Source organism: Panthera leo, chromosome B3 (genome assembly GCF_018350215.1).
Source record: "Panthera leo isolate Ple1 chromosome B3, P.leo_Ple1_pat1.1, whole genome shotgun sequence".
Classification (NCBI taxonomy): domain Eukaryota; kingdom Metazoa; phylum Chordata; class Mammalia; order Carnivora; family Felidae; genus Panthera; species Panthera leo.
The window spans coordinates 80,615,826-80,631,971 of NC_056684.1; the positions used below are offsets into that span (position 1 = coordinate 80,615,826).

At 38.8% G+C, this 16,146-nt stretch overlaps 1 protein-coding gene across 6 annotated transcripts in view; it reads right to left on the reverse strand.

Annotated features, from left to right (window-relative positions):
* Positions 1–13,799, reverse strand: part of HECTD1 (HECT domain E3 ubiquitin protein ligase 1) — a 92,959-nt gene extending 79,160 nt beyond the window's left edge. For 5 of the 6 annotated variants that reach the window (XM_042942910.1, XM_042942908.1, XM_042942907.1 and 2 more), the window contains exons 1-2: positions 13,418–13,799; positions 11,810–11,970 (exon numbers count right to left, since the gene is read on the reverse strand). In XM_042942910.1, the coding sequence (XP_042798844.1) occupies positions 11,810–11,949 (140 nt within the window). In that variant the 5' untranslated portion in view covers positions 11,950–11,970; positions 13,418–13,799. Of the gene's footprint in view, positions 1–11,809; positions 12,080–13,417 lie in introns of all 6 variants that reach the window. The other variant, XM_042942906.1, reaches the window with a different exon arrangement.
* Between the last annotated feature and the right edge of the window lie 2,347 nt (positions 13,800–16,146).

Sequence of the window (16,146 nt, forward strand, 5' to 3'; positions counted from 1 at the left end):
ATTTTAAAAAACCTTAAAAGAGCAAGGGAAATACAACACAAAGAAACAAAGATTAGAATGAGCGCAGATTTCTCATCAGAAACCATTAAAGTGAGAAAATAGTGGAATGATATCTTTAAAATGCTGAAAAGAACTCTCAACCCAGAATTTTATATCCAGCAAGAGTATCTTCACAGCATGAAGGCAAAATAAAGATATTCTCAGATGAAGGAAGACTAAGAGAATTTCATCAGTAGCAGACCTCCCTAAAAGAAATACTAAAGAAAGTTCTTCAGAATGAAAGAAAAGAACACCAGAGAGATACATGGAACTTTACAGGAATGAAAAAAAGAAATAAATACATAGGTAAATATAATAGATTCTTCTTCTCCCATTAACCTGACTGCTGAAAGTGAAAACTGTAACAGAGTATCTTGAGATTTTCAATGTCTATCAATTTAAAACACATAAATATTAGGGGTGCCTGGGTGGCTCAGTTAGTTAAGCAGCCGACTTCAGTTCAGGTCATGATCTCAGAGTTCACGAGTTCAAGCCCCACACTGGCCCTGTGCTGACAGCTCAGAGCCTGGAGCCTGCTTCAGATTCTGTGTTTCCCTCTCTCTCTGCCCCTCCCCTGCAGGTGCCCACTCGCGCACGCTCTCTCTCTCTCTCTCTCTCTCAAAAATAAACGTTTAAAAATATATATACATAAAGGGACAGAGACAAAAAACAATAGCTAAGTTAAAATATAACACTACAAAATATTCTATACTTTGAAAGACAGGAAAGAAAAAAAACTGAACAAAAAACAAATATTCAAACATTATACATATATCCAAATACACTAAAAGTTATATCAAATGTAAATGGTCTAAATTCACCAATTTCAAACAGAGACTGTCAGGTTGGATTTAAAGAAACACAAGCCAATAGCTCAATAGAGCACGTGACTCTTAATCTCAGGGTTGTGAGTTCAAGTGCCACAGTGGGTGTGGAGCCTACTTAAAACACACACACACACACACACACACACACACACACACAAGCCAACCATATACTGCCTACAAGAAACCCACATATATACAACGACATAGATTGGTTAAAACTGAAAGGATGGGAAAACATAGACTAAACAAACACTATCAAAAGAAAGCTTGAGGGGTGCATAGCTGGCTCAGTCAGTGAAGCATGTGACTCTTGATCTTAGGGTTGTGAGTTTGAGCCCCATGTTGGGTGTAGAGGCTACCTAAAATAAAACCTTAAAAAAAAAAAAAAAGCAAGCAAGCTTGAGTGGCTATAGTTATAGAAGACAAAATAAACTTTAGAACATGGAAAATTACCAGAGATAAAAAGAGTCTTTTCATAATGACAAAAGGGTTGATTCACCAAGAAAACAATCCTTTTAAAGACACCTCAAGGCTTCAAAATACTTGAAAAACAGAAATAATGGAAGAGAAATACTTGGAGACTTCAACACAATTATACTTGAGACTTCAACACATGTCTTTTGGGAACCTATAAAACACATGGACAGGCAATCAACAATATAGACTGATCACCACTATCAATCAACCTGACCTAATATGACACTTAGAGAACATTCCACCCAACAAGAGCAGAATATACATTCTTCTCCAGTGCATGTGGACAAATCACCAAAAAACAGACACATGGGCCATAATACAAACCTTAACAGATTTAAAATAATTAAAATAATATAAAGTATATTCTCTGACCACAACAAGAACACAAAAATATCTGGAAACCCCCAAATATTTGTAACTTAAGCAACACTTTTAAATAACCTACGGGTAAAAAAGAAAGTTCTAAAGGAAGTTTTTAAATTTTGTGAGCCCAATGAAAAGAAACAAAATCAACTAAAGCGAAAAGAGGAATTTATTATTAAATGCTTATATTAGACAAGGTCTCAAATTGTAACCTAAGCTTCCACCTAAGAACCAGAAAAAAAGGACAAATTAAACTTCAAACCAATGCAGAAGGAACTAATACAGAACAGAAATCAATAAAACTTAAAACAAGAAAATATAAAAAATGAACTAAACCGAAAGCTGCTTTTTTGAAAAGATTAATAAAATTGGTAATCTTTAGTTGGATTGATCAAAAGATAAAAATTACCAGTCTCAAAATGAAAAAGAAAATTATCACTACATACTGTACAAACATCCAAAGGATAAAAAAGGAATACTATAAACAACTCTATGCCCATAAATTCCTTCAAAGACATACTACCAAAATTCACTCAAGAAGAATTAAGTAACCTTAACAGTCCTCTATTACAGAAAGAATTAGTTAAACATATCAATTTATTCCTACGGATTGTGTTTTTGGTGTTTATTTAAGAAATATCTGCCTAACCTAGGGTCACAAAGGTTATCTCCTATGTATTCTTCTAGAGATTTTATAGTTACACGTTTAACATTTAGATCTATGATTAATTTTAAGTTTATTTTTGTGTAATGTGTGGGATATGAATCACAGTTTTCTTTTTTCCATGTGGATACAATTGTTCCAGCACCATAAAAAAAAACAAAAACAAAAAAACTACCCTCTTCCACTGAACTGCCTTTGCACCTTTGTTGAAATGAGGTGTCCCCGTACATGAGTCTATTTCTGAACTATTCCATCTCATCAATCCATTTAGCTTTACATCAATACCACACTGTTTTGATTACTGTAGCTACAGAACAGAGATTCAAATACAGTATCATTAGTCCTCTAACTTGTTTTGGTTAGCATAGGTCCTTTGCATTTCCATGTAATTTTGAAATCAGTTTCCCAATTTCTGCATCTTGTCAGATTTTTCTCTAAGAATTTCAGAAGAAATGAAAATTCATATTTACACAGAAATCTGTATGCTAATGTTTATAGCAACTTTGGTCATAATGACCAAAACTAGAAAAACCATTTACCTTCAAGAGGTAAATGGATAAACCACCTCTGGGATGCATCCATAAAATGGTACTACACAGCAATGGAAAGGAAGGAACTATTACACACACAGCAACATGGATGATTCTCAAATGCAATATACTACATTTACATTTGAATCTGAAGCCAGATTCAAAGGCTACGCAATGTATATATGATTCTACTCATAGAACACTGTGTAGAAGACAAAACTATAGCAGCAGAGAACAAACCACTGATGGTCAAGCACTGGAGTTGGGGAAGGATTTAATTTCAAAGGTACGGCTCTAGGAAACTGCTATGCATTTCAACTGTGGGTGGTGGTTACACGGCTCTGCATTTGTCAAAAGTGGAACTTTACTGTAATTTAAATATATCTAAGAAAAAAAAATAAAGATCATGCATATAATAATCACAGACCTCCCTGAACAGCACTAAAAGTATACACCTATGGTATAAGATCTTATTTTCAATTAAAGAGTTTTTCAAAAATTTACTTGCTAAATATTTGTCTCTTACTTTATGGGTAGAAGTTACGTTTATACAGTATATTAAACCTAGTACTATACTATAATACCAACCTATAGACTCAAAGGTCTATGTTTCTTAATTAGGAAACATTAGGATTACTCATCTATATGGAACTGTCAGACCACTCAACCACACCAATGAGATTAAGAAACTTCAGATGAATCCATATTTAAGTAATGGTTTCCAAAATGCTACCTGCAATCACATCAGAACCTTTCCCTGATGAAAAGCAGAGATAAATAACTTAAAATAAGAACAAGTTTCATGAGGTTCCAAAGAGAAATAATTTCCCTGGGCACTGTAATAGTTTTTATACTGTATCATACTCTTTTTCTAGACTGCATCACTTGAATTTTGGCCAAGATTTCTTAGGATTTACAATATAAAATTTAACTTTAAAAAAAAAAAGGAAGTTATGTATAGTGGCAATATTTTACTGACTACGGTCTGTAAATTCTCCATTTCTTTTATATAAAACTAAACAAAAGTTTAACTATAAAAGTCTAATAAATTTGGTTTTGTAAAGATAATAAATAGCATCTTTTGAGTCATTTCATCTTTTATTTTATTTTATTAATTTTTTTATTTTAGAGAGAGAAAGAAAGAGTGTGAACAAGGGAAAGGGGCAGAGAGAGAGAATCTTAAGCAGGCTGCATGTTCAGCATTAAGCCCCATGCGGGGCTCGATACCATGTCCCTGAAATCATGACCTGAGCTGAAATCAAGAGTCAAACATTCAACTGACCAAGTCACCCAGGTGCCCCTCATCTTTTATTTTATTTTTGTCCCTGTCCCAGCTTTGACTCTGTGTTGCTTAACTAAAAATAACTCATGGCACGGCAGTTGAAAATTATGGCCTTCCCTCTCAAAGAAAAAAGGAGTAAAATTCCAATATGTAGACTTGCTTTTCTCCAGTTAAAATACACACACAAATCTGACTGCAATTCATCCAACAAATATCTACTGAATGCCTTTTTATGCCAAATGTTGTGCTAAGTGTTGGGGGGTAGGATACAAAGATGAACAAGACAGTGCTAAGCTCTGAGGAACTCAAAGGTCTAAAATTTTCTATAAACTAGAAGAGTTGGCTTTTTTTTTTTTTTTTTTTTTACATTTTAAGGCAATAGACACTTTGATAAACAAAGCTCACTGAAGATCATTATCTATGAGCCCCCTAGAGTCCAGGGATAAGAACCTTAGAGAATGGTTTTCATCTTCCAGTGCTTCTTTCTGCTGTCCACTGAAAAGAAGTATATAAACACCTGATTTCTGTAAACAGAAATTACTTAACTTTTCAGGATTATACATATTTGGTGAACGTTCTCTAATCAAGAAAGTATCAGCTGTGGGCTGATCAAAAAAGTAATTTCACTTCCCTGTTACTCTACCATGAGGTAGATGAAAACAGGAGTTAATATGGAAAAGGCAGGTACATAAACGCAGAGAGGTAGGAAAATATATATTGATGCTGTCATTGTACTACAGAGAATACAATGCTCCTTCTCTTGCATGCTTACCAACTAATTTCATGACTCCGTAAGTACTTTTTCTAGGCATTTTAGGCCTAAGTGAAAAACAAGCACAACATGAATAATTTCTTCAGTTTCTCAGTATCTGGATATTAGCTACTGTATGCCAGGCACTATGCTTAGCAACAGAAAAACAAAAGTAGTAGTTATATTATGTATCTAGTACTGTAGGAACACAGGAGATGTCTTTGAAATCAACATTTAAATTCTGTCCATTAGGTAAAGACCCAGAAGATTTTGTAAAAGTGAGTGATACAATCAAATCAGTATTTTAAGACCCTTTACACCCCAAAAAAGTTGGGGGAAAAGACCATGAAGATTTTAAGACTATAATTCTGGGTACAGTCAGCTTGGAGACAGGGATATCTGTTATGAAGCTACTAGCACTATATGAGCATAATAATTTCCCCATACCAATCCGAGGTATTGTCACTCTTTTTAGTCTCCTACTCCAGGGAGAAACAGATGTCATCAGACAGAAATCCCTTCAGCTTTTTACCATCAAACCTAAAACATCTGCATTTAATCTCTCCATCTTCCCTGCTTTACAACAAGAACACACTACTTAAAATCTCTCTCTCCAACAGTGAGAGCTTTGCTACTAAACTAAGATATTCTGACCAACAGCTTCAGCATTATCTGGCAGCATACTAGGAATGCAGACTATCAGGTAGCACACCAGACCAAATGAATCATAACTTGCAATTTAACAAGATCCCCAGATGATTCACATCATGCACACTGAAGTTTAAAAAGCACTAGTCTTAACAGAAGCTGATTTTCTCCCAGTTTCTCAGAATCCTAAACACTATAGATATTCCATTCTCTCTCCTACCTCTATAACCTTTAAAAGACAAAACCCTACGCCCCCATTCCAATCTAATTTTTCAAAAAACTTTTCCACACTCCCCATCTCTATTTCTTCATATCCTACTTCTGGACCAATTCAAATCTGCCCCTTATCACCCTCCATTCAGCTCTCATTAAGATCAATGATCTTAGGGGGTGCCTGCATGGCTCAGTCGGTTAAGCGTCCAACTCGATCTCAGCTCAGGTCATGATCTCTCAGTTCTTGAATTCAAGCCCCACGTTGGGCTCTGTGCTGGCACTGCGGAGCCCTCTTGGGATGCTGTCACTCCCTCTCTCTGCCCCTCCCCCACTCATGCCCATACTCTCAAAATAAATAAACTTAAAAGAAAAAAAAAAGATCAATGCCCTTGAGAATGAGGCTAAAGCACACCTTTCAGTCTTCACCCTACTTGACCTCTCACCACAATTAAACACAATTGTCCTTTCTCTTTTTGAATCACTTTCCTCCTGTGTTGACATGTATACTAATGACGCAAAAGCAATGGTGGATGAAACTGCTGGTGCTTCAGCATGAATCAAGGCCAGGGGTACTAAACTGTACTACTACTAATTGGATTCTTCACTGCCAAGCTTTAGCATGGGGGGAGGGAGGAGCCAATTTCACTACAGAATAACCTTGATGAAGCAAAAATAATTATTTTACTGTAACTCAACCCTCGAATACCTATTTTTTTTAATATCCTACATCAGAAAATGGAAGTAAGTGTAAAGCACTTCTGCATCCTGAAGAATGATGGTTGTGTCAAAGGAAAGCACTGTTATAGAGCTGAACTAGACACTTTTTTCATGCAACACCATGTTTACTTGAAAGAACTTCTGACAAACCATGATTATTCAGACTTGGATATCTGGCAAACATTTTCTTAAAACTTAACAAAGTAAATAAGCCTTCCACTTCAAGGAAAACAACTGACAGTATTTATCGCCAATGATAACATTAAAGCTCTCAAGCAAAAATGACAATTTTGGAAAACTTGTATCTGCCACCATGAACTGGACAGCTTCCCAATATTGAAACTTTTCTGATATCAGTATTCACATTAAACAAATGTGAGTTTGTGATACTGTAGAATGACATATGTTAACATTTGGAATATCTGTACAGCTCAGTAAATCAATGATCAGTGCACAATTGTACAAGCTTAAAAATGGGTACAGAGTACAAAAAGTTCACTGACATGATTCAGAATCCACATTGTAACTAACCCTTAAGAAACTATCACTTGTCCAGTTTTGTATGGTATCAAAGAAGAATACCCATAATTATATTTAAAAAATCAGTACAACATTCCTCCCTTTGCCAACTACATCTATGGAGGATTTTTTTTTCATACATTTCAATCAAAATACAATGCAATAGACTGAATGCAGAGGCAGATATGAGAATCCAGCCAAATCCAAACTCATGTTCTTAGCCCCTCAAAACTCTTCCAGTGTTCTCTCTGAATGAATGGCACCATCATCCATTATAACCTGAATATTCCAGATACCTCCTTTCTCACTCTCTCATATACAATCATTCGACAAGTTCTATTTTACCTCCTGAATCTATCTCAAATCTATCCACTTCTTTTTACCTCTGTTACTACAAACCTCTCTCTCTGGATAATAATCTACCAAGTCTACAAGCATTTGTTCTTTCTGTCCTCTCCACCTATCTACTTTTGTTAGAGTAGTTAATGTTTTTGAAAGACAAACATAATCACATCAGTCACTCTTACAGTACTCCACAGTCTTCTATAGTACTTTTATCTCTTAAGATAAAACCAAAAGCTTTTCTTGTCATATATACAAGACTCCATCCCATCTAGCCTCTACCTTCTACAAAGCACTCTGCAACCTTTCCTTGTCCCAGTGACAGTAGTTTTCTCTAAGTTACTCAATCACGTCATACTTAGCCACTTCAAATTCTTCACACATCGCCTCTTCTTTGAACACCTTTCTACCTCACCTCTTCATACTTTATCCCATAAACTTATCCATCCTTCATATCTCTAGGAAAAACCACTTCCTCAAAGGAGGCCACAGTGACCATTCCCACCCCTCCAGGTCATGTGTGTTCTACATACTGTCATAGCACCCTAACCTTTTCCTTCATTGCACTTATCACAATTTATAACCACAATTTTATTTCTATAATTACTTAATATCTGCCTTCCCTATTAGACTAGTAGGCACCATAAGAGCAGAGACTCTATCTGTTTTGGTCATCACCATATCTCTAACATCTGACATAAAGTAGGAAGACAATTTAAAAGGTTAAACCCTTGTCACTGTTGTAGGTATTTTTTATTTTTTCCTGTAAATACACAACAGAAGGTTTTTACCACTGTATTCAACCACTTTGGAATCCAGACTCGAGACAGTCTTCTTTGGGATCTCACCCAAAGAATACACTAGGAAAATCTTTAATAGTGGTTGCCTTTGAACTGATTAGTCAGAAACAGGAGAGCAAGAGACTTTGTACTCTGTATCCTTTTGTGCCCTCATAATTAACTAAGATGATTATTTTTAAAAAAAGAGCCTTCTGGTACCTAAAAGTAGTACCCCTAATATTCCATTTCCTAGATCTTCTGGGGAAATCTTAGATTCCACCCTGAAAAGACAACTTTTCAATTATACTGTCTGAAAATATAGTAGGCAGGATCTACGAGAACCCAGGATGCACCTACTTATAATAGTATGTACAATAATCATCCATTTTAATGTGAATGCAAAATCATTTGTAATTCATTTAATTCTTATTAAATTTGTAACATATTAAATTTAACTCACTAACCACAAATGAAAGCAAAAACTAACCCCGAACTTGTATTTTACTCTCTAGGGCATAACCTTATAAGTTCAGGCATTACTAAGAAACATCACAGTTTCACAGAAAATGTATATTCATTAACTTCAAAAAGACAGTCAAAACTGGTACAAAAAATGGAGAGCCATATAAAATCTAAATTAAAGAAAAAGACTTAACATCTGCCTTTTCTTTTTTTAATTTTTTTAACGTTTATTTATATTTGAGACAGAGAGAGACAGAGCATGAACGGGAGAGGGTCAGAGAGAGGGAGACACAGAATCTGAAACAGGCTCCAGGCTCCGAGCTGTCAGCACAGAGCCCAAGATGGGGCTCGAACTCACGGACTGCGAGATCGTGACCTGAGCCGAAGTCAGCCGCTCAACCGACTGAGCCACCCAGGCGCCCCAACATCTGCCTTTTTTGACTAAACAGACATATAACTATTAATATCTGAACATATATTTACTCAATGTAACTAAGGACTCTTTGCTAGTATCTTGTGAATTCAAGTTGGTATGGGAGATTTTCACCAATATTCAAAACATGCGTATCATCTTGTTTTTCCCTACCTTATTTGTTGACTGTTGCAAAGAATTTAAAAAGGCTCTCCAAAATCAATCACTTTTACAAAATAAAGTCCCAAAATGAAATTCAAAATTAGAAATTCAATATTAGTATGCAGCCCACTTTAACCAAAACACTTCTCACATACATTCTTTAATCCTCACAAAGAGCCTACAATAAAGAAGATAACTATTTTATAGAGAAAGAAAGGCTCTCAAAAGCTAAATTACATGTAGCTGATCAAGAATCCAAGAATCTGAACTCAGATCTCTGATGCCACAGCCCATTCTTTCCACCTCACTATGGGGCCTCTCTGGTTTAAATTTTCCTTATGACAAGAAAAATCTGACTAAAGAACAAAGAGAGCAAACTAAGTTTTGTTTCTTTTTTTAATTGTCACAAATTTAATCAAACATCCATTTTTAGGTAGACAAATGACTGTTATGCCACATGAAACAGGGATAACCATTCCAATTTGAAATAGTCTTGTATCTTTACTAAGTAAATAAAAAATATAAGTCACATCGACTTTAATTTCATCTTTCTTAAAATTACATTGTATCAAATATAAAAGTCTAGAAGGGAAAATGGAAAAAATAACAATTATGTTACGATGGTAGAATTTTATATAGGGATGAGTTTTATATTTTAAAAATGTCCTTAAAAATTGTTCTTATATGGTAACACTTTTTTTAATGCCATTACAAATTACTATACATTAGTACCCAAGAGAAGATGCAAAACAACCGTTAATTTGACTAGCAAGTGTAATTTTTTTTTTTTTAATTTTTTTGAACGTGTATTTTTGAGAGAGACAGTGTGAGCAGGGGAACTGGGCAAAGAGAGGGAGACAAAGAATCCAAAGCAGGTTCTAGACTCTGAGCTGTCAGCACAGAGCCCGACGTGGGGCTTGAACTCACGAGGCCTGAGCCAAAGTTGGACATTTAACTGACTAAGCCACCCAGACACCCACAAGTATAACTTTTTAAAATACCAAAAGTGGAGCCCCTGGGCGGATCAGTCGCCTAAGTGTCCAACTCTTGATTTCAGCTCAGGTCATGATCTCATGGTTGTGGGATCCAGCCTTCTGTCAGGCTCCATGCTGAACATGGAGCCTGCTTGGGATTCTCTCTCCCACCCTCTCTCTCAAAATAAATAAACTTTAAAATTTTTTTTTTTTTTTTTAGGGGCACCAGGGTGGCTCAGTTGGTTAAGCGTCCAACTCTTAGTTTAGGCTCAGGTCATGATCTCACAGTTCATGAGTTCACGCCCCACATCAGGCTCCACACTGTAAGTGCTTAGAATTCCCTCTCTCTCTCTCTCTGTCCCTCCCCAATTGTGCTGTCTCTGTCTCTCTCAAAATAAATAAAAAATAAAAGAAAAAGAAAAATTAAAAACAAAAAAATTTTTTAATAAAATACCAAAAGTAATTCTCAAGTTAATAAAGACCTTCTAATGAAATCTATGAATATTCAAAATTCTACTTCACTTTGCTATGAATCCTGCTAAAACAAGTGTCAACAGGAGGGCTAAATTAATATAAAGTTTGTTAATAACAAAAACTAGTTGACATAAATGGGCCATTAACAAACTTTGATTTTGAAACTTTGTTTATAAGGGTTTTTATCCTAAGATTTTTATCATTTTAATCAGATTTACAACCAAAAGTTATTTTCGTTTATTAATTCATCTTCATTAATTATTCATTCAAAATTGAAAACAATTAAAAATACTTTGTCAATTTAGTAATAAGAGCCTTTATTGCCATCCAAAGAAATTAAAATAATTATACCAAGTTTTAAGTCAACATCTAAAACATTTTCTAATTTCTTCAAACTAGCATTAAAACAAATACAGAAAACAACTGAGTTTTCATTTACTAACTACTGGAATTAAAAATTGTAATTAATTAATATAAAATAAACAATAAAAACCAAATGTGTTCAGCATTCAGAAGAATGGTTAATCTAACTGGGCAAGTATCACACGAGGGAAAAAACAACATTTACAGCCAATCTAGTAATGAATTCTCTTTTACATTTCTGCACTAATTCTACATTAAAACCTCTGAATAAAACTGTTTAAACTCTCTAAAATTTCAAAATCTGTTTCTACCATTCCAAAAATATGCTATAAGAGTAACATCCAATTTAAACCCTCCAAACTGAAATTTACAAAGCAATCATTTGCTTTAACAAAAGTACAATGTCATATAATACTAATGAAGAAAGGGGAGATTGGAAACTAAGTTCATTATCTTTTCTATTTCCTTGTTTATTTCAAGGTAATTTCTTGGTACAGAAATAGGTACCTTTAAAGAAGTATTTGTATTTTCTCAGTTCATAACATATTTTGAAAATGAATCAAGTTACAATTAGTTTTCCCTAATTCCTATTCATTCAACAAACATATTTGTGTCATGACAATGATCATTACAGGAATTTCTTCACTTACTAATTTTTATTTCTCAGAAATAAAATGCAAAACTGCAGAAACTTCTAAAAAGTTAACTTTAAAAGTCACTAGAGAAAATTCTATTTAAAGTGAAGTCAGCAAATGGTTGAAAACAGATGTCACCAGAGCAACTCCAAAAGATGATGAAGGGATGTACTTACGTTTCAAAACAACGATCCACGTTGTCAGACATCAAAAGCAGCATGCATAGCTGTTCAAGGGCTATTAGCTGCATGTCCCTTTCATCTCCCTGTCCCATCTGTAGCCATTCCAACAATGTATCAGGATCCACATCTGCCATGGTTTTTTAAAAGCCTCTTTGCTTAAATTAAAAAAGTAAAAGGAAAATTCCTTTAAATATCCAGGACAGATCAGCTTGGGTTAAAATTTTTTTTCTTTTATATCAGCTAGAACCAAATGTTCCTGGTGTCCTAGGAATTAGAAAAGACTCATAAGTATGTTTGGAGAAAGTACTTTAAAGCAGTTTTTCCACTTTCCTTATTCCTCAGGTTTAATGTTTATATATCATACTAAATAAAAACCAGTTTTGCACAAGAGTATAAGGGTAGGTAGTTTCTACTTAACTGGAAACCAGAGCTGTCTTTGTCAAACACAGTCAAACAAGCTTCAGATCCCACTACTGCTATCACCAACGTCTGTGCCAAAAGGCAAAGAACACCTTCCTAAAGGTTCTTTTTTTTTTTTTCCAGAAAACTTCTTCCCCCGTCCTCCACCCAAAACTGATCTTCAGATAAGGGTTAGATTCAGTATTTTGAGGAGGCTCTAAACACTTTGATCCAATCCCCCTCTAAAATAAATTTCTGCTTTAAGATTATCTCCAATTCCACAAATTCTGCCGACTTCCTAATTTACTTACTGCTTCTTAAGATGTCCACATACGAACAATAATTAGATACAAGATGTATCTATGAATAAAGGCTTGGTTAAGAGTTCTGGCAGTCTTGGCAACTATTCTTAAAAGTTTAAAAAAGAAATGCTAAAAGTAAATGCAATGGACTAACACCTTACGGATCAGAATACAAGCCAATCTACGGTCCTCTTTCCCCATCCCCACAGAATGGGGCAGTTGGCTTAAAAACAAAACAAAACAAAAACAAAAACACGAAATAAGAGAAGCAGCCCCAAAAGGCAAGTCATTACAAAAGCCCGTAGGCGCCCTGACGGGACGACAGCTTTGGGTCCCACGTACGCCAGCTGCAGGTGTGTGAATCCAACCGCGGATCACGGTGGGCACCCAACGGCGGCGACCAGCAGGAATGACCCAACACTCCGGGCCCAGCCGAGCCCCGCGCCGGGAGGCGCAGGCACCGCGCTCTGGTTTCTTGGCACCAAACCCCGCTAAGTTAGCTACCTGTGTCTAGGAGGGGGAAGTTCAGGAGGAGAAGCAGCAAGCCTCCAGTGCCCAGAGCAGGCCGGCGGGCCGAGCAGGGCGGCGGGTCTCTCGGGAGCTGCGCCCGGAACTCCAAGGCTCCGGGGGACGTCCCTGGCCGACCCGGCGGCGAACCCTTCTCAAGGGCAAGGGGGGCCCGCCGCGGGCTCCGGCTCCGGCAAGCCGGGCCCCGCCGCGGGCAGGGCCGAGGGAGGGGAACAAAGGGGCTAAGCGGGTAAGCCCGCAGCAGCCCGGCCGACCTCAACTGGAGCTGGGGTCTCGCTCCCGGGACGCCGCCGGGCATCCCGGATCCCGGCCCCCAGGCTGGCCCTTCCGACCGCGTAAGGCACTCCCGCCTCCCTATCCTTTAAGCTCTTACCCGGGCTTGTCGTCCCAAACCGCTCCGTCCAGCTCCAAGCAGGCCGCGGGCAGAGCCAGGCCCGGCCGCGGCCCTCGAGTTACCAGGAAGCCGCAGGCCGCGCAGGTCGAGCCGGGCAAGCGGCACAGGAAAAGCCGCGCCTCGTCCCTCCCCTTCCTCCGTGGGGACCTGGTGACAGGGAAGCGAGAGGTTCCCCCGACCGGCTGCAACCAGCGCACGTCCGGTCCCCGGCACGCGGCTCCTCAGGCCTGAAGCTCAGAGGCTCGCGCGGTGCTGCCGGCGGCGGGGGGAGGCCGCGTCCATCGCGATCCCGGAGGGGTAAGGGAGGAGGGTCGAACGAGAGCGGGGCGGGGAAGCTGCGGAGGGCAGCCGAGCTTGGCGGAGGCGGAGCAAATCGACTCTCCCGACAGCGGCCCCGCAGGCAGCCACGTGGGGCGCTGCGGAGACCTGTCGGCCGGCGGCGCAGGAGCGCCAACCTGGGGCGCCGGGCGACCGGACGCGTGGCCGCCACTACCGGGACGGTGTGGCCCCGCGGGCCTCGGACTCCCTTTATCAGGAGTCGCTTTTCGGTCGGATGCCTTGGCGCTTGTACGCTTCGCTGGCAATGCGAGCACGCTCCCAGCACCCCCGCACACTGGTGCACGCACGCTCAGCTTGTTTTGCACCGTGCCTACACACTTAGCGTGCTCCTGCTGTTAGGCCCCCACGCTGCACGTCATAGCGGTGGCCCAACCTGTCCTTGCCTAGTCTCCGGCCCGGCGGCCCGCACTCCGACGCGAGCTCCCCTCCTCCCAGCCCAGCAGCCCTACTCGCGCGCGGAAGTGCGTCGCAGGAGGAAAAGCACCCTCCCCCCCACCCGGTGTCCTGGGAGGCGAACCCCCTGCAGTTCACGGGAAAGAAAACCTTTCACCATAACCCTGAGAAGAAAATATTTTCAAGTGTTATCTCCATCCCACTGATAAGAAAACTGAGCTGCAAAAAGCGTGAATTCAGGCTCAGGGGCGTCCCGGTAAGCAGCGCAGCTGAGAGTGTGCGTTTGACTGTCTTTTCTGTGGGTTGTGGTCTCAAGTACATCCGTGGTTATTCCTTTCAAACGTTTTGTTTTACACGCTTTGAAAATAAAATCCGCTTGCTTCTAAGACGTACTTGGAGATTTTTAGGATGTAGTTAATTAAAAATGTAAATATAGCTGTTTTTAATAAAGAAACGAACCCCTTGGTTTGTGAGATAAGCAAACCCATACCTCGGACACTCTCACTGTACTTTCCCCTTTTCATCTTTTAAACAAAAATGAATATTACATGATAGTATTTGTGTCCCTGTAAGCAACCTGCATATGCTTAGCCAGTATTTTGGAAATTACAGATTTTCACTTCAAACATATATAGGCACGTGTCCCACTGTCGCAGGTAATGATCCCTAGGTCTCCTGTTAACAGTTCAAATCAAGAGAAAAGGGTAGAGGATTCCACTATCTTGTCACAACTACAACACATACAGAAAATTCTTTGGTAGCTATAAACATGATTTGGAGCTACCAGGAAAATCTTCAAGGAGGAAGTAGCATTCTTTCTGTACCTTGAAGAATGGGTGGAATATAGACAGTGCAAGGGAGGGGGAAGAAAACAAGCAAAGCCTGGTATCTTCTGACAAAGGAAAGAGGGACAGTGCCCCGAGCAAAGAATCTGCATTCAACAATGAAGGGGAGAGAAGGTAGGGACTAAAGTAAGTAGGGCCTCGAATGCCAGATGCAGAATTTAAGTTTAGGTGAGTAGCAAGTTTTGGATTAGAACACTGACTAGAAGAATTAGGTCTTAGAAAGATTGATAGAATGGCTTAAAGGAGCTACCTAGATGAGAAAATTAGCTGGGAGGTTGCTGAAATTCTCCATAGGTGGAGGGAGAAAGGGCCTAGTTATTGGCAATAAGAATAAAGAGCTAGGGGCGCCTGGGTGGCTCAGTCGTTGAGCGTCCGAATTCGGCTCAGGTCATGATCTCACAGCACGTGAGTTTGAGCCCCACGTCGGGCTCTGTGCTGACAGCTCAGAGCCTAGAGCCTGCTTCTGCTTCTGTGTCTCCTTCTCTCTCTGCCCTAAACCACTCACAGTCTGTCTCTGTCAAAAATAAATAAACATTAAAAAAAATTTTTTTTAAAGAATAAAGAGCTAAATCTAAAAAATATTTTTATTTTTTAAAAAGATATATCAGAATTTAAATGATTGACTTCATTTCGGTTTTTTTTGTTTTGTTTTTTTTTTTTTTTAAGCTTGCAGAGAGAGCACTTGGAAGCTAGGAAAATGATTATGCTATTAACAGAAAATAGAAAAGTTACAAGAGGGGCACCTGGATGGCTCATTTGGTTAAGCATCAGACTCTTGGTTTGGGCTCAGATCATGATCTCACCAGTTAGTGAGTTTGAGCCCGGTATCCAGCTCTGCACTGACAATACAGAGCTGCTTGGGATTCTCTCTCTCTGCCCCTTGAGCTCTCTCTCTTTCTCTCTTTCTCCCTTTCTCTCTTTCAATATAAAAAAATTAAAACTTAAAAAAAATGAAAAGTTGGAAGAGACTACTCTTTACTAAATTTTTTTTAAAGATTTTATTTTTTTTAAGTAATGTCTACACCCAATGTGGGGCTCGAACTTACAACCCAGAGATCAAGAGTTGCATGCTCTACTTATTAAGCCAGCCAAGTGCCCCCACTTTACTGAAATTTTAAGGTGTATTTTCCC